General features: G+C 46.0%; 1 protein-coding gene and 1 non-coding gene across 3 annotated transcripts in view; both read right to left on the reverse strand.

The window, feature by feature from the left end:
- UBE4B (ubiquitination factor E4B) overlaps window positions 1-19,087 on the reverse strand; it is a 147,535-nt gene that overhangs the window by 13,013 nt on the left and 115,435 nt on the right. For both annotated transcript variants that reach the window (XM_037985057.2, XM_037985059.2), the window contains 3 exons: window positions 17,782-18,017; window positions 10,161-10,287; window positions 6,415-6,559 (listed from right to left, as the gene is read on the reverse strand). In XM_037985057.2, coding sequence (XP_037840985.1) covers window positions 6,415-6,559; window positions 10,161-10,287; window positions 17,782-18,017 — 508 coding nt within the window. The remainder of the gene's footprint in view (window positions 1-6,414; window positions 6,560-10,160; window positions 10,288-17,781; window positions 18,018-19,087) is intronic.
- LOC119619537 (U6 spliceosomal RNA) lies at window positions 4,344-4,446 on the reverse strand. The gene has a single exon (XR_005236001.1). It is a non-coding gene; the product is annotated as a U6 spliceosomal RNA (small nuclear RNA).

Below are 19,087 nucleotides of genomic sequence, written 5' to 3' on the forward strand. Positions count from 1 at the left end.
CTGTAGTCCCAGCTACTCAGGAGGCTGAGGCAGGAGAATTGCTTGAACCCGGGAGGCAGAGGCTGCAGTGAGCTGAGATCACGCCACTGCATTCCAGCCTGGTGACAGAGCCAGACTCCGTCTCAAAAAAAGAAAGTCACCATGCAGGATGAAATAAGAGAATCGAATATAGTATCTGACACACATCATGGTACTAAGAAAGGGCAGTTTATTTCCCTTAATAATAACTTTTACTTAGTCATCATCATTATTTGTTGAGATGGAGTTTCGCTCTTGTTGCCCAAGCTGGGGTGCAATGGTGCGATCTCGGCTCACCACAACCTTCGCCTCCCAGGTTCAAGCAATTCTCCTGCCTCAGCTTCCCAAGTAGCTGGGACTACAGGAACATGTCACCGTGCCCAGCTAATTTTATATTCTTAGTAGAGATGGGGTTTCTCCATGTTGGTCAGGTTGGTCTCGAACTCTCGCATGTCAGGTGATCTCCCTCCTGAAGTGTTGGGATTACAGGCGTAAGCCACGGTACTCGGCCTTCTATTATTATTATTATTATTTTGGAGATAGAGTCTTGCTCTGTCACCCAGGCTGGAGCGCAGTGGCACAGTCTTGGCTCACTGTAACCTCTGCCTCCCGGGTTCAAGTGATTCTTATGCCTCGGCCTCCCAAGTAGCTGGGATTACAGGCGTGAGCCACTGCGACTGGTCTCATTTTTGTACTTTTAGTAGAGATGGGGTTTCACTATGTTGGTCAGGCTGGTCTCAAACTCCTGACCTCAAGTGATCTGCCCACCTAGGCTTCCCAGAGTGCTGGGATTACAGGTGTGAGCCACCATGCTCAGCCAGTCTTCATTATTTTAAAACTATGAGATGCAGTGTACTACAGTATAGAGGCCTATGGGGTCTGCCTCTCTGCCTCTGTAAGTGTCTGTGTACTACTAAGCTTTTTAAATTTTGTCTTTCCACACTGTGAGGCTGTCACACCACAGAACTGTCAGCATGCCTGCCTCTGGTGCAGTCTCCTCCTTCAACTTTGCCATGGACGGGGGAGGAGATGATAAGAGCTGTTTGACTCATGGATACAATCAGGTACTGCACTGCAGCCTCTGAAATGGATACAATCAGGCACTGCACTGCAGGCTCTGAAACGGATCAAACACAGACCCACCAGGAAAAGCCTCAATTCTTACATCTGTTCAGAGGCCTTTTCTTGTTGGGAAAGGAACACAGCTGGAGTAGCTGAAGCTGGCTGGTGAGTGCCCTCTGGGTAAGTGCTCCAGTCTGTGCTTGATGGACATTCTGCAGGGATATTGGGGGGCCTGCCATTCCCTGGTCAAGAATGAATCCGCTGAAAGAAAGGCAGCGCCAGGAAAGACACAAGAACAGCCAGGCGTGAACTACCTAAATGTGTACCTGGGTGTCTCAACAGGCCTTTCCACAGCCTTTGGGTACTGGAGATAGAATAATAAGGCTCCCAACCCATTCCCTCCATTAGGGAGGATCGCTTCATAGAAACAAATACCCAAACAGACACAGTAAGTCTGACAGTGATGAGGAAAAATGAAGCAGGGTCAGGGGTCAGGGAATGCTACTCTGGAAAGGGTAGTCAGGGAAGGGAAGGTCTCCCTGAGGGAGTGCATATCTGAAGGAGTCAGGAAAATCTGGGGGAAGAGCATTCCAGGTAGGGGGAAGAGCAAGTGCAAAGGCCCTCACGTGTCAGTGGAAGGGCCAGGAGGTGAGTCTGGCTGGGGTAGAGTGAGTGGAGGAGAGACTGTCCGAAGCTGAGAGCAGAAACGCATTGTGGGGCCAGGTCCTGCTGAGTGCTGTAGGCTGCTCTCATCATAAGATTTGGCTCTGAGTGAGAAGGAATGCCCAAAATGGCTGAGCTGAGTGGCGATATTGATCAGACTAAGATTTTTTTTTTTTTTTTTCCAGATAGAGTCTTGCTCTATCGCCCAGGCTGGAGTGCAGTGGCGCGATCTCGGCTCACTGTAAGCTCTGCCTCCCGGGTTTATGCCATTCTCCTGCCTCAGCCTCCCGAGTAGCTGGGACTACAGGCGCCCGCCACCTCACCTGACTAGTTTTTTTGTATTTTTTAGTAGAGACGGGGTTTCACCGTGTTAGCCAGGATGGTCTCGATCTCCTGACCTCGTGATCCGCCCGTCTCGGCCTCCCGAAGTGCTGGGATTAGAGGCTTGAGCCACTGCGCCCGGCCCAGACTGAGATTTTTAACACCATCCCTGATATGGACGTGCTCAAGAGTGGAGGTTGAAGACCAAGCAGTGGGCTACTGCAATAATCCAGGTAAGAGATGCCAATGGTCTGGAGGTGGTGAGAAGAGGTTAGATACTGGACATACTTTAAGACAGAGCCTAGAGGCATTTGCTGAGAGACACAGAGAAATCAAGAACAACTCCAAAGCATTGAGCCTGAGCAGCTGGTAGAACGAAGGCGCAATTTACTGAGATTGAGCAGACTCAGGCAGGAGATGTGGACAACATCAAGGTTCTGTTTTGGATGTGCTGAGTTTGAGACACCTGTAGACACCTGTAGATAAATACTTGGTCTACAAGTCTGTAGTCAGGTGAAATCCGAGCTGGGGAGATCCATTCTGGAGTCTTTAGAATCCAGGTATTTAACGCCTTGGAATACCTGAGCTCACCAAGCAGTGATTTTCACCAGGGGACATCGGGTTATGCGTGGGAGTGTTTCTTGTTGCCTGATGGCTGGGGGTAGGAGGGTACATCCCTGGCATTAAATGGCACGAAATAGAGATTCTGTATGTCCTGCAATATATGGGATGGTTTCTCATCATGAGTTATTATTATACCAAATTCCACTAGGCTCAAAATTCCAACTAGTGCCCTCGCTGAGAAACACTAACCTAGAGAGCACTAGTGGGAAAGAAATTGAAGCCTGAGGGCCGAGTGCCGGAGCTCACCAAGCACAGACGTCAGGAGATGAGCAGGAACAGCCAGGGCAGTGGGAGGGAGAAAGCGACTTCAAAGCCAAATAAAAATTATTTCTGAAATAGCAATTGCTGGAACTATTTGTGTCTTTTTCATCCATTCACATAGGAAAAATCAGTATTATTTGTTCAGTTGGCTCATAAACAAATGCTATTAAGTATTGACTACGACTATGCTATAGACCTGCATACCAACATCTAAAATAGACACTGGCCGGCCATGGTGGCTCACAACTATAATCCCAGCATTTTGAGAGGTTGAGGTGGGAGGACTGCCTGAGGCCAGGAGGTTGTAGGCTGTAGTGAGCTAAGATCTGCCATTGCACTCCAGCCTGGGTGACAGAGCAAGACTCTCCTTCTTCCCTTCTTTTTTTTTTTTTTTTTTTTTGAGACAGAGTCTCGCACTGTTGCCCAGGCTGAAATGTGAAATGTAGTGGCAGGTATCAGCTCACTCTAACCTCCACTTCCTGGGTTCAAGTGATTCTCCCACCTCAGCCTCCCAAGTAGCTGGGATTACAGGCGCCCGCCACCATGCTTGGCTAATTTTTGTATTTTTAGTAGACACTGGGTTTTGCCATGTTGGCCAGGTTGGTCTCAAACTCCTGACCTCAGGTGATCTGCCGGCCTCGGCCTCCCAAAGTGCTGAGATTACAGGTATGAGCCACCGTGCCCAGTCAAGACTCTGTTTCTATTTAAAAAAAATAATAATAAGGCCGGGCACGGTGGCTCATGTCTGTAATCCCCACACTTTGGGAGGCTGAGGTGGGTGGATCGCTTGAGGCCAGGAGTTCAAGACCAGCCTGGTCAACATGGCAAAACCCCATCTCTACTAAAAATACAAAAATTAGCCAGGCGTGGTGGTGCATGCCTGTAATCCCAGCAGGCAGAAATTGAGCCAAGATTGCGGCACTATACTCCAGCCTGGGTGACAGTAAGACTCTCTCAAAAAATAAAACAAAACAAAACAAAATAAAAAATAACAATTTAATAATCAAAATAATAAGTAAATAAAATATATGACCAGCTTGGGAAAACTACCAATTAAATATTTAAAATATTAAAATATTATATTTTAATATTTATTTATTTGAGATGGAGTCTCGCTCTGTCACCCAGGCTGGAGTGCAGTGGCACGATCTTGGCTTACTGCAACCTCCACCTCCTGGGTTCAAGCAATTCTCCTGCCTCAGCCTCCTGAATAGCTGGGACTACAGGTGTGTGCCACCACGTCCAGCTAATTTTTGTATTTTTAGTAGAGACGGGCTTTCACCATGTTGGCCAGAATGGTCTTGATCTCTTGACCTTGTGATCCACCTGCCTTGGCCTCCCAAAGTGCTGGGATTATAGGCATGAGCCACCGCGCCCGGCCTAATCTTTATTTTTAAAGGATGGAACACTTTATGAATTTGCATGTCATCCTCAAGCAGGGGCCATGGTAATCTTCTCTGTATTTTTCCAATGTTAGTATACGTGCTGCTGAAGCAAGCATGTGAGACCTTGTCTCTGTAAAAAAGATTTTTTTAATTAGCCAAGCATGGGGGTGCATGCTTTTAGATCCAGCTATTTGGGAGGCTGAGGCAGGAGGACCACTTGAGCCCAGGAGGTTGAGGCTGTGGTGTGCTATGATCCTGCCACTGCACTCCAGCCAAGGCAACAGATCAAGACTCTGTCTCTATTTATTAATAATAATAAAAAACAAGTAAGTAAATAAAATATAAGCTGGGCATACCAAGCACTGTGAATGGTATAAAGTGGGTGTTACAGAAGTAAGGAGAAACGTGAGAATTTTCAGCTATGCTGATTGGCGAAGACAAACCTGAGTGAGTATTTGGATAGGACCTTACTCAGAGAATGGGTAGAACTTTAATACATAAGAAAAGCAGGTATAAATGGGAGCTAAACACATGGACAGAGATGGGAACAATAGACACTGGGGACAGGGGAGTGAGGGAGGAGCAAGGGTTGAAAAACTATCTATTAGGTATTATGCTCACTCCCTGGGCGACAGGTTGAATCATAAAACCTCAGCATCACATGATACACCCACATAACAAATCTGCACATGTACCCCATTCCCTGAATCTAAAATAAAAGTTGAAATTAAAAAAGAAAAAAAATGGCTGGGCACGGTGACTCACGCCTGTAGTCCTAGCACTTTGGGAGGCTGAGGCGGACGGATCACCTGAGGTTAAGAGTTCAAGACTGGCCTGGCCAACATGATGAAACCCCGTCTCTACTAAAAATACAAAAGCTGGCCGGGCGCAATGGCTCACGCCTGTAATCCCAGCACTTTGGGAGGCCGAGGAGGGCGGATCATGAGGTCAGGAGATCGAGACCATCCTGGCTAACATGGTGAAACTAAAAATACAAAAATTTAGCCAGGTGTGGTGGCGGGCACCTGTAGTCCCAGCTACTCGGAAAGCTGAGGCAGGAGAATCGCTTGTACCCGGGAAGCAGAGGTTGCAGTGAGCCGAGATGGCGCCACTGCACTCCAGCATGGGTGAGAGAGCTAGACTCCATCTCAAAACCAAATAAACAAACAAACAAAATACAAAAATTAGCTGGGCTTGGTGGCAGGCGCCTGTAATCCCAGCTATTCGGGAGGCTGAGGCAGGAGAATCGCTTGAACTGGAGAAGCTGGGACTGCAGTGAGCCGAGATCGCACCACTGCACTCCTGCCTGGGCAACAAGAGTGAAATTCTGTCTCAGGGAAAAAAAAAAAAAAAGAAAAGAAAAGAAAAAGTGAAGAAAAAGCAGTCCTCCCCACTTTGACATGAGAATCCCTTATGGAAATCAGTTCTGATTCTGAGCCTGACAATTCCAAGAACAGAATCAATAAACCTAAGCCAATCTAAGAAGTCACCAGCAACTGTCAAGGGCCTCATAAGCAACCAAGGATGTATCTCAGCTGCTGCTACGTACGTCAGGAAAGAGCACTGGCACTGGCACAGCACGTGTTTTCCATGGAACCTGGCAAGCCAGGCCTCTGTTCTATTAATAACTGAATATAAAACCCAAGATCAACTGAAAGGAAAAAAAACACCCCACCAGGATCCTGAGTGATTCACACAGTTGCCTAGAGAAGCCCATAGGAACAAATCAAATTCTTGTCCAGCAGACATAATTCTAGAGATTTCTTTCCTAATTATGTTCATGAATCTTAATATATTCAGACAATAAAAGCTCTTCTCCAAAAAAGTCCTTTAAAATTAAAAAGGCAGAGAAAGTTTTCAGTGCACATTTTCAAAGACTTCTCAACCCATTTCTTAGCTTCAGATAAGGTGTTTCAGATTTTTCCTATTCCAACCCTGCAATATGATTTCATGGAAGGAAAATCCCAGCAAGTCAGATCACATATCATCAGACCCACAAATGCAGCCCCAAAGCAGCTCTGCCCGTGTCCAGAGGCAGATGGCCTGCAAAGCTGTCCAAGCCTCTGGACCACGTCCTCACCCGGGGCAACTGGTCCCACTGTTCTTTGTTCTTCATCTCTTCCTGCACTTCATGGATTCGCTTCAGAGACTCCAGACTTTCATCAAGCAAAAACGTCGTGTCGTTTATCAACATGTTTATATAGCGAACAAACTGCTTCCCGGAGCTGGAAAGGCAATTATATTGTGCATGGTCATACATCTCCCTGAAGCAAAACGCCACTGCAAATCCCAGGGAACAGGCGCCTCCACCCACACTGCAACTATCTCACCCTGAAAGCCTGCCTACCCTGGCACAAGTCAGGCACTGTGGAATTCAAGGACTACCAAGCTTCTCTTTAGATTTTGTTAATCTTGTTTCTTTTTGAGACAGGGTCTTGCTCTGTCGCCCAGCCTGGAATGCAGTGGCATGATCACAGCTCACTGTATCCTCGACCTCCAGGGCTCAAGCAATCTTCCTGCCTCAGCCTCCTAAGTAGCTGGAACTACAGACACACGCCACCATGCCCAGCTAATTTTTGTATTTTTTTGTAGAGACAGGGACTTGTTATAGTGCCAGGGCTGGTCTCAAACTCCTGGGCTCAAGCGTTCTTCCCACCTGAGCCTCCCAAAGTGTTGGGATTACAGAGATGAGCCACTGCACTTGGCCTGGATTTTTGTTATTCTTTTAAATTGTTTATGATAAGCTCATTCCAGTGGTGTTTGGAGCCACCTTGCATGATTGATGACAGTCAAGTGCTAAATATTCCAGAATTTTTTTTTTTTTTTTGAGATGGAGTCTCGCTCTGTCGCCCAGGCTGGAGTGCAGTGGTGTGATCTCGGCTCACTGCAAGCTCCGCCTCCCGGGTTCACGCCATTCTCCTGCCTCAGCCTCCCGAGTAGTTGGGACTACAGGCGCCCGCCACTGCGCCCGGCTAATTTTTTCTATTTTTAGTAGAGACGGGGTTTCACCATGGTCTCGATCTCCTGACCTTTTGATCCGCCCGCCTCGGCCTTCCAAAGTGCTGGGATTACAGGCGTGAGCCACCGCGCCTGGCCTATTCCAGAATTTTATAACCAGATTCCCCTGGCACCTTAAATTGGGCAATGGAGGAAATAGTCACACCATGGAAAACCAGCAAATGCTGACTCCCCCACCCCGCTTCCCAGAGCAGGCTTACCTAGCTTACCTAGCTTACCCAGTTCACTCCCTCAGTATTTTTAAGGAGAGAAAACACGTTCTCCAGACTAGAACAGGAAATACGCATATACTCACCAATATACCAAGAAAAAGCAAATAATTAACCACATATAACAGATAACTACTGATATAGTTATTCCTTATCACAAAGACGCACTGAAGAAAAATTGGAACCTGTAATATTGATAAAGTGGGATATTAACTTACTTTAGAACCAGAAGCTTCCAATCTAAGGAACTGTTCTGCAAATCGTGTTATAACGAGAACTTGTCGGTGAACTGAAATAGCTTGGCCTACCTCTGTTAGACTCTGGAGCTGCCAGATTCGTAGAGAAAAAGGAAGCTACACTTTAGGGTCTACAACTGTGCACTTGAGGGGTGGTAAGCCCATGCCTGGGGAAGAGAAGTTCCTGTGAACAGGGACAGGAGGCTTCAATCTTAGGAACATGGTAAGTTCAGGACAAGTGCTCCAACCAGCACCATTCAGACCAAGCCATGGGCCTGCCTCATGTCCTAAGCTTGTGCCAGGCTTTAGTTGGAACACAATTCTGACCATAAGAGCAGTTTATGGAAACAAAAAGTTAAAGAGTTTGCTCCACAGAAATCTATCTAGCAATAGTTATTCCACTGGTAATATGTATATTATTGACTAGTAATTTGGTTAACAAGTATAGCTAGATTTGATCAAAGATCTAACATGGGTTGCAAAAGATCCAAGAAATGGGATAAAATTATTATTTATTTATTTACTTATTTATTTTTTTCAGAAAGAGTCTTGCTCTGTCACCCAGGCTGGAGTGTAGTGGCGTGATCTTGGCTCACTGTAAGCTCTACCTCCTGGGTTCACGCCATTCTCCTGCCTCAGCCTCCCAAGTAGCTGGGACTACCAGCGCCCGCCACCACACCCGGCTAATTTTTTGTATTTTTAGTAGAGACGGGGTTTCACTGTGTTAGCCAGGATGGTCTCAATCTCCTGACCTTGTGATCCGCCCACCTCAGCCTGGGTGCTGGGATTACAGGCATGAGCCACCGCGCCCGGCCCTTAGACAGGATAAAATTTTTGAAGAATAATCCAAGAGTTCAGCATTTTCATCTCCCTTTTGTTTTTAGACACTGACAGATAATTTAGATGGGATTACTAATGTCCAGGTTTAAGCAGTCACTCAGATTTCAGGTAGGTATATGAAAAGTCTTTAATTAAGGTTTAGGGCCTTACCACAAAGAATGATACTTTAAATGACAGCTCTGACCTAATTGTTGCAAAATCTAAAGTCCTTCCAACGTTCAAGAACTAAGATTTCATTTCACTCATTTTGACAACTTCATTTAACACTGTCATCATAGAAACACCAAAAAAACACTTAACCCAACATCTCAGCATATTTATAGGATCTTTTCTTTTCTTTCTTTTTTTTTTTTTTTTTGAGACGGAGTCTCGCTCTGTCACCCAGGCTGGAGTACAGTGGCCGGATCTCTGCTCACTGCAAGCTCCGCCTCCCGGGTTCACGCCATTCTCCTGCCTCAGCCTCCCGAGTAGCTGGGACTACAGGCGCCCGCCGCCTCGCCCGGCTAGTTTTTTGTATTTTTTTAGTAGAGACGGGGTTTCACCGTGTTAGCCAGGATGGTCTCGATCTCCTGACCTCGTGATCCGCCCGTCTCGGCCTCCCAAAGTGCTGGGATTACAGGCTTGAGCCACCGCGCCCGGCCAGCTCTTTTCTTTCTTTCTTTCTTTTTTTTTTTTTTTTTTGAGACGGAGTCTCGCTCTGTCGCCCAGGCTGGAGTGCAGTGGCCGGATCTCAGCTCACTGCAAGCTCCGCCTCCCGGGTTTACGCCATTCTCCTGCCTCAGCCTCCTGAGTAGCTGGGACTACAGGCGCCTGCCACCTCGCCCGGCTAGTTTTTTGTATTTTTAGTAGAGACAGGGTTTCACCGGGTTAGCCAGGATGGTCTCAATCTCCTGACCTCGTGATCCGCCCGTCTCAGCCTCCCAAAGTGCTGGGATTACAGGCTTGAGCCACCGCGCCCGGCCTTTTTTTTTTTTTTTTTTTTTCCTTCTGAGACGGAGTCTCGCTCTGTGGCCCAGGCTGGAGAGCACTGGCACAATCTTAGCTCACTGCAACCTCTGCCTCCCGGGTTCAAGCAATTCTCCTGCCTCAGCTTCCCAAGTAGCTGGGATAACAGGCGTGTGCCACCACACTCAGCTAATATTTTGTATTTTTAATAGAGATGAGGTTTCACCATGTTGGCCAGGCTAGTCTTGAACTCCTGACCTCAAGTGATCTGCCCTCCTCTGCCCATCCCAAAGTGCTGGGATTACAGGCGTGAGCCACCACTCTCTGCCCTATAGGATCTTTGCTTGTGTACCACCCCCAAGGTATCTTGACAAATCTAAAATTCAGCAATATCTTGCAAGCAAAGCCATTTTAAAAATCCTGCCCACAATTAGTGGCACCTTGTGGTAAACTCAAAAGGAGTCTGAGACCTCCAAGCAAACAGTCCACCAGAACCCAGCTGTGCCCAGCTTTTAAGCTGCAATCCTACCTGCGATTTGCAAGAAAGCAAGTTGTGACACGAGGGGCCCCATACTCACTTGAACTCCTCCATGAAGGTGCCGTGGTGAGCTATGTTTTGCCAGAGGCTTTTAAAAATGGTGCTAATGTGATAGCGAATTGTGAACTTGTCATAAAACTCGCTGGTGGCTCCGGTATGCTCAACATCTAAAGAAGAAAGACAAAGGGACTGAGGGATATGTACTTTCTTACTTTCCAAATCCAGTTATTGCCCCAACAATGATAGTGAGTGACTGTAAATCTGCAACATCAGAGAGCTGGTGAAATTTTGCACCTCTGCATGTAAGGCAGGACAGAAATGATAAGCTGCTTTTAGAGACAAAAGTTTCACAATGAAGATTTGACAATGACACACCACCGAAATGAACGGGGCTAGGAAAACTCCCATCATTAGGACAGCGTCAACTTACCAACGACCAAAAGCTGAATTATCATACTCCCCCACCTAATTTTAAGTCATTAATTTACAGAAAATCTATGGCACCTCAAATGGACATCCTTCAGCAGATAAAAAGTTAGGTTTAATTTTACTGAGGGCCACGTACTTCTTAAATGTGTCTATCTATTGACCATTTTTGGTGTTGAAAAAAAAACCAATGTGTCTACCATCCCTATACCTACTAAAGAGGGATGAAAATCAAACTTGTTTGTCCAAATGGCAAAAGCTTAGGGATGAGAAATTTCAGAATTCATGACAAATTTTAATTTATTATTATTATTTTTTGAGACAGAGTCTCGCTGTCGCCAGGCTGGAGTGCAGTGGCGCAATCTCAGCTTACTGCAACCTCTGCCTCCAGGTTCAAGCAATTCTCCCATCTCAGCCTCCTGAGTAGCTGGGACTATAGGCGTAAGCCACCATGCCCAACTAATTTTTGTATTTTTAATAGAGATGGGGTTTCACCATATTGGCCAGGATGGTCTCATCTCTTGGCCTCATGATCCTCCCACCTTGGCCTCCCAAAGTGCTGGGATTACAGGCGTGAGCCACCATGCCCGATTATTTTATTATTATTTTTTAGGAGACAGGGTCTTGCTTTGTCGCCCAGGGTGAAGTGCAGTGGTGTGATAATGGCTCACTACCGCCTCAACCTCTCAGGTTCAAGTGATCTTCCACCTCAGCTTCCCAAGTAGGTGGGACTGGAGGTGCATCCACCACGCCCGGCTTATTTTTTACGGCCAGGTGTGGTGGCTCACGCCTATAATCCCAGCACTTTGGGAGGCTGAGGCAGGCAGATCACTTGAGGCCAGGAGTTCAAAACCAGCCTGGCCAACATAGCAAAACTATGCCTCTACTATTGATAAAAATACAAAAACTAGCTGGGCATGGTGGTGTGTGCCTATAATTCCAGCTACTCGGGAGGGTGAGGCAGGAGAATTGCTTGAATCCAGATACAGAGATCCAGATACAGAGGATGCAGTGAGCCAAGGTCATGCCACTGCACTCCAGCCTGGGCGACAGAGCAAGACTCCGTCTCAAAAACATTTTTTTTCATTTTTATTTTTTTACAGATGGGGTCTATGTTGCCCAGGTTGGTTCCAAATTCCTGGCCTCAAGTGATCCTCCCACCTCGTCCTTCCAAAGTACTGAGATTACAGGTGTGAGCCACTATACCTTGTCTTTGATATTTTCTATATTTTCCAAAGAACATATTTTTGTGTGTGTGACCAAAAAAGAAAACAGATATTTAAAAATAAAAGAATTCCGGCCGGGCGCGGTGGCTCAAGCCTGTAATCCCAGCACTTTGGGAGGCCGAGACGGGCGGATCACGAGGTCAGGAGATCGAGACCATCCTGGCTAACACGGTGAAACCCCGTCTCTACTAAAAAATACAAAAAACTAGCCAGGCGTGGTGGCGGCGTCTGTAGTCCCAGCTACTCGGGAGGCTGAGGCAGGAGAATGGCGTAAAACCCGGGAGGCGGAGCTTGCAGTGAGCTGAGATCCGGCCACTGCACTCCAGCCTGGGCGACAGAGCCAGACTCCGTCTCCAAAGAAAAAAATAAATAAATAAATAAATAAATAAAAGAATAAGATAATTAACACCTATCATATTAAGATCTGAAAGTACTTATGTATACTCATTAAGTCAACCTCTCCTTAAAATAAACTAAATGTCATTTATTAATTGTATAAAAGTGTGAGCTACAGTGTGGCATGCTGACATAAGGACAGCCTACAAGAGGAAGATACTGGAGGACCAACCCAATGCCTCATATCATCTAAAATGCCCCTAATATCTGCACCAAATTCTGAATATAGTAGAGACTCAATAAACTTTGTTAATTTATTATGTAACAATATGTATCTGAGCAGGACCCCACATCTGTATTTCCAGCACTCTGGGAGGCCCAGGTGGGCAGATCACTTGAGCTCAGGAGTTTGGGACCAGCCTGGTGAACATGGTGAAACCCCGTCTCTACAAAAACCACAAAAATTAGCCAGGTGTGGTGGCACATGCCTGTAGTCCCAGCTGCTTGGGAGGCTGAGATAGGAGGATCACTTGAGCCCGGGACGTCAAGAGTGCATGGAGTTGTAATTGTGCCACTGCACTCTAGCATGGATGACAAAGCAAGACCCTACCTCAAAAAAAAAAAAAAAAAAAAAAAAAAGAAAAGAAAAGAAAATGAAACAATATACATTTCTCCCAACATTTTTTTTCTTCTTATTTACTTGTACTGTTCCATCAAAATCATACCAGCCCAAGTTCTAATTTCCAGGTCCTTGTTCCAGAAGGCCATAAGTGGACTAGACTTATGTTGTACCTCTCTCTCCTCCCCCCAGGTATTCTTGCTGCCTTCTTTCTTTTTTTTTTTTGAGATGGAGTCTCTGTAGCCCAGGCTGGAGTACAGTGGCAAGATCTTGGCTCACTGCAACCTCCACCTCCCAGGTCCTGGTTCAAGCAATTCCCCTGCCTCAGCCTCCCAAGTAGCTGGCATTACAGGTCCCTGCCACCACACCCAGATAATCTTCTGTATTTTTAGTAGAGACGGGGTTTCACCATGTTGGCCAGGCTGGTCTCTAACTCCTGGCGTCAAGTGATTCACTCATCTCAGACTCCCAAAGTGCTAGGATTACAGGTGTGAGCCACCGCGCCCAGCCTAACTTGAGCATTTTCTAAGCTAAAATACTATCTGTGTGGTGTAAGAGGAGCTTGTTCCACATACTGATTTTATGTGTGGCAACTCTAATTTATATCTGAGAGTCCCATCTGCTCCGGGACCAGGACCTAATCAGCCAGGTCTTCACATGGAGGCGATGAGCACTGGGGACTATGTCTGTGGTTCCTCCCTCGGGGGTACCCTCACACCAGTCCCTTTGTAGCTGTAGTAGTCAGGGGCACCTGTGCTAAAGGGCATCTGTGAGGTTGCTGCCACTTGCTAGCCACTGACCTTCAGCAAGCTTCTTGACCCTTTTAAGCTTCAGTTTCCTCATTTGTAAAGTGGAGGTATTTATAGTACTATCTTTAGGGCTGCTGTGGGGATTAAGTGAAAGGATTAGTAAGCATTCAATGAGTGGTGGCTATTATTAGTGCAGATGTCATCCATCCATGACTACAGAGGTGGTCCAGGCCAGAGGGCACACATGGCAGAGACGAAAGAGAGAACAACCCCCACCCATCACCTTCTGGAACATTCCCAGCAGGCCTCCACTAGGCCCAGCACTGGTCTCATAGGCAACAGGCCCAGTTCTGTTGTGTGTACACACACACACACACACACTCTCTCTCTCTCTCTCTCATTCTCTCTTTATCCTGAAGCCACACTGACAGGCCCAGAACACTGACTACAAAATAAATTTAACTAAAATTATTTTATCTTTACTACTAACAACACACGTTTACTGTAGAAAAATTAAGAAGTTCAGATAATAAAATAAAAATAAAAACTATTTATAATGCTATCATTCAAAAATAACCAATGCACTGTTAATATTTTGGTATATGTCCTTCCCTACATTCTTTTTTTTTTTTTTTTGAGACGGAGATTTGCTCTTGTCACCCAGGCTGGAGTGCAATGGCACGATCGTGGCTCACTGCAACCTCTTCCTCCCTGATTCAAGCGATTCTTCTGCCTTAGACTCCAGAGAAGTTGGGACTACAGGTGTGCACCACTATGACTGGCTAAATTTTTTTGTACTTTTAGTAGAGACAGAGTTTTACCATTTTGGCCAGGCTAAGCCTCCAACTCCTGACCTCAGGTGATCCTTCTGCCTCAGCCTCCAAAAGTGCTGGGATTACAGATGAGAGCCACCAAGCCTGGACTTTTTTTCTTTTCTTTTTTACTTTTTTTTGTTGCTAAACCACTTAACATAAATAACACATTATTTTTTATGACTCATATAGGTCCACTTTATGGATAACGTACAACTTTGTATCTACAACTGGCAGAAATTTCCGTCATGATTTTTTTTTTTTTTCCGAGACGGAGTCTCACTCTGTTGCCCAGGCTGGAGTGTAGTGGTGCCATCTCAGCTCACTGCAACCTCCGCTGGGATTACAGGTATGCGCCACCATACCCAACTAATTTTTGTATTTTTAGTAGAAATGGGCTTTTATCATGTTGACCAGGCTAGTCTTGAACTCCTGACCTCAAGTCATCTACCCACCTTGGCCTCCCAAAGTGCTGGGATTACAGGATTGAGCCACCAAGCCCGGCCAGTTGTTTTTATTGTTTTCACTACACTGCATTATAAATAATGTTGTGGAGAACATCACTTATAAATACTCATAATTATTTCCACAGAATAAATTTCTAGAAATTAAATTCTTATGTCACAGTATAGCTAGTCAGCTGTTGTCCCATAGCTCCAAACCCACTCTTTTATTTTTTTAGATCTCGGCTAACTGCAACCTCCACCTCCCAGGTTCAAGCGATTCTCCTGCCTCAGCTTCCCAAGTTGCTGGGATTACACGTATGCACCACCACACCCAGCTAATTTTTTTTTTTTTTTGAGATGAAGTCTTGCTCTGTCGCCAGGCTGAAGTGCAGTGGCGCGATCTCGGCTCACTGCAACCTCCGCCTCCTGGGTTCAAGAGATTCTCCTGCCTCAGCCTCCCGAGTAGCTGGGACTACAGGTGTGCGCCACCACGTCCAGCTAATTTTTGCTTTTAGGATGGAGTTTCGCTCTTGTTGCCCAGGCTGGATTACAATGGCTCAGTCTTAGCTCACCACAACCTCTGCCTCGTGGGTTCAAGTGATTCTCCTGCCTCAGCCTCCCGAGTAGCTGGGATTATAGGCATGTGCCACCATGCCAGGCTAATTTTGTATTTTTAGTAGAGACAGGGTTTCACCACGTTGGTCAGGCTGGTTTCGAAATCCCGAACTCAAGTGATTCGCCCGCCTCGGCCTCCGAAAGTGCTGGGATTACAGCGTGAGCCACCACGCCAGGCCTAATTTTTGTATTTTTAGTAGAGATGGGGTTTCACCATGTTGGCGAGGATTGTCTCAATCTCTTGACCTTGCGATCCGCCCACCTCAGTCGCCCAAAATGCTGGGATTACAGGCATGAACCCACCGCGCCTGGCCTAACTTTTTATTTTTAACAGATACTAGGATTCACCATGTTGGCTAGACTGGTCTCGAACTCCTGACCTCAGGCGATCCTCCGGCCTTGGCCTCCCAAAGTGCTGGGATTATAAGTGTGAGCTACTGTGCCCGGCCAAAACCCAGTCTTTTTATTTTATTTATTTATTTTTTTAGAGGCAGGGTCTTGCTCTGTTTCCCAGGCTGGAATGCAGTGGCAAGATCACAGCTCACTGTAGCCTTTAACTCCTGGGCTCAAGCCTTCCTCCCACCTCAGCCTCTTTAGTAGCTGGGACAACAGGCATCTAATTTTTAAATTTTTCATAGAGATGGGGTCTCGTCATGTTGCCCAGGCTGGTCTACAACTCCTGGGCTCAAGCGATCCTCCCACCTTGGCCTCCTAAAGTGCTGGGATTACCCGCTGGAGCCACCATGCGTGGCCCACATGCACTCTTTGCAGTTGGCTTTGTGATTCTGGGGCTGGCACTGCAGAATCTTTCCATTGGCAGCCTGCCCTCTCTAGGGTTGCCAATAGGAGGTGCTGCAGGAGAACTGGAAAACTGAAGGAGAAACAAGGGACTTAGGACCTTGTACTTACTGTCAGTAGTAGCAGTTGGTTCCAATTTTCAGCTTTGTCTCGTACCCCCGGAGCTAGCAACCGTGCACACCCCCCAAGACACCAGCACCAACTGGCCAAGGGCCTTCCACAGAGGACTGGGTCCTAGCTCTGTCCAAGCCCTCATCAGGGCAGCTGGGTTCTGAGAGCCCCAGGCTCTTCCCTTGGGTCCCCATACTGAGGGATAGGAGATGTAGAGGATGGCTACTTCTTGCACCTTTTATCTGTTACCCCAGTGCTCTTTTTTTTTTTGCTGCTTCAGTCTTCCTATATATATATATATATATTTTTTTTTTTTTTTCTGAGACGGAGTCTCGCCCTGTCTCCTAGGCTGGAGCGCACTGGCATGATCTCGGCTCACTGCAACCTCTGCCTCCTAGGTTCAAGCGATTCTCGTGCCTCAGCCTCCTGAGTAGCTGGGAAGACAGGCGCTGCCACCACGCCCAGCTAATTTTTGTATTTTTAATAGATATGGGGTTTCTCCATGTTGGCCAGACTGGTCTCAAATTCCCAACCTCAGGTCATCCACCTGCCAAAGTGCTGGGATTACAGGCATGAGCCACCGCGCCTGGCCGTAAAAGCATTTTTAAGGCTCTTGGTGTGGGCTGCTAAACTGCCTTTTAGAAAGGCTTTAAATTTACATTCTCATGGGAGCTTCATAGCACGAAATCTGCACACTGGTATAGGGTAGATTAAGCAGGTTTTTTGCAGGTTAGCTTACTTCCCTACAACCATGTTTGCACCAGGAACTTTCAACTTAAGAAATAAATTTGACAGGTGAAAAGTGGTTTTGGTTTTTTTTTTTTTTTTGATACGGAGTCTCATTCGCTCGCTCAGGCTGGAGTACAGTGGCAGGAATTCGGCTCACTGCAATCTCCGCCTCCTGGGTTCAAGCGATTCTCCTCACTCAACCTCCCTGGGACTACAGGTGCCCGCCACCACACCTGGCTAATTTTTTTTTTGTATTTTTAGTAGAGACAGGGTTTCACCATAATGGCCAGGCTGGTCTTGAACTCCTGACCTTGTGATCCGCCCGCCTCGGCCTCCCAAAGTGCTGGGATTACAGGAGTCAGCCACCGTACCTGGCCCAAGAATATGCATTTTTAACAAGCTCCCTGTTATACCCACACTTTGAAAACTGGGTTATGGGATAGTGTTAAAAAACAAATGCTTTAAGTTCAAAGGTAAAATGAACCAGATAATTCCATTCAGATAACACTACCAACTTGTACTGTTGATACCAACTGGGTCTTGGTGTTAATCATCTGACTTTCAATGGTTCCTGCTGAATCATCAGAGACCAGTAGGTGAAATGGTTGTCCTATTCCCAAGTACTCAGGGCAAGACGAACCAAAAGTACATCTTCTGCAGGTCACAGGTGAGTAGGTTATACACAGAGGTAGCAGGATATTAGGTAACAGACTTAGAGCAACATCGTCCACTAGCTTTCGATGACCTTGCCTAAGTGTAGCACGTGGCAGGCCATGTGTGTTCCAGCAACCTACCTGTATAAAACTTCATCAGGGAGGGTACCAGCAACTTGGTGGAGAGAGGATGGTTCTCAATCATTTCAAAAAACTTCTGGGTTCGTGGCTGAACAGCAGGGTTGGTCATAAACATGACTTCTACCAGTTTGGCCACCAAATATGGGTTTCGGATGTAGTTCTGGTTGCACAACATCACAACAAGGAACATCACAATATCCTGAGTACAGGGCTCATAAAGCGCCTGGGGAGAGTATCTGAATAGAGGCAAGAAGAGCAAGAAAGAGACCACTGAGAAACTCACCTTGGGTGAGGGCTGGTGTCAGTTGAGTGAGGAGGGGAAGGCAGCATAAATAGGTTTAGGAGTGCCCTTGAACTCGTTCAGTTTACAGTGACTTCCTTTTTTTTTTTTTTTTTTTTGAGACGGAGCCTCGCTCTGTCACCCAGGCTAGAGTGCAGTGGCACGATCTTGGCTCACTGCAAGTTCCCCCTCCCAAGTTCAAGCGATTCTCCTGCCTCAGCCTCCTGAGTAGCTGGGACTACAGGTGCCCACCACCATGCCCAGCTAATTTTTGTATTTTTAGTACAGACGGGGTTTCACCACGTTGGCAAGGATGGTCTTGATCTTTTGACCTCGTGATTCACCCGCCTTGGCCTCCCAAAGTGCTGGGATTACAGACGTGAGCCATTGCACCCAGCCTATAGTGACTATTTATACTGTAATAAGACAGATTTAAAACCAAACGTGGTTACTGGCTGTAGCATGTTATATTAACGACAAATGAAACTTACGATTAAATCAGATAAACTTCACAAAAGATCATCACTACCAAAACATCATAAAAATTTTGATAGTTATTTGTTTACTCTCTGTTGAAAATGAGAATAAATGAAATTTTTCAAATAGGTGTCTTTTGTATCACTGTGCATAGAACAAATTTTAAAATATGACTTGAGTTGCTTAAATTCCAAGGTTGGTTTTTTTAAACAAATAAACCATGCTTTTGAGTCACTTTTAAAATTTTGTACCAATTAAAATCACGTGTCACCAATGATCTGGGTTTTTTTTGTGTGTTGCCCTGGCTGGAGTGTAGTGGCATGATCTCCACTCATTGCAACTTCTGCCTCTATTTGGGCATTTTTTTAAAGGTAGTTTTTATGACAGCAATATAACTTGCTCTATTTAGTTTTGGCCCTTAGTTTAAAATCATTTATACTAATTTTGTTTTTTTCCATTGTTTGTTACAAAACTTTCACAATTTGTATTCTGTAACTGGGGACCTATGCTATTTATTTTTTTTTTTTTAAAGAGATGCAGACTTGCTAC

This window comes from Chlorocebus sabaeus, chromosome 20 (genome assembly GCF_047675955.1).
Source record: "Chlorocebus sabaeus isolate Y175 chromosome 20, mChlSab1.0.hap1, whole genome shotgun sequence".
NCBI classification, from domain to species: domain Eukaryota; kingdom Metazoa; phylum Chordata; class Mammalia; order Primates; family Cercopithecidae; genus Chlorocebus; species Chlorocebus sabaeus.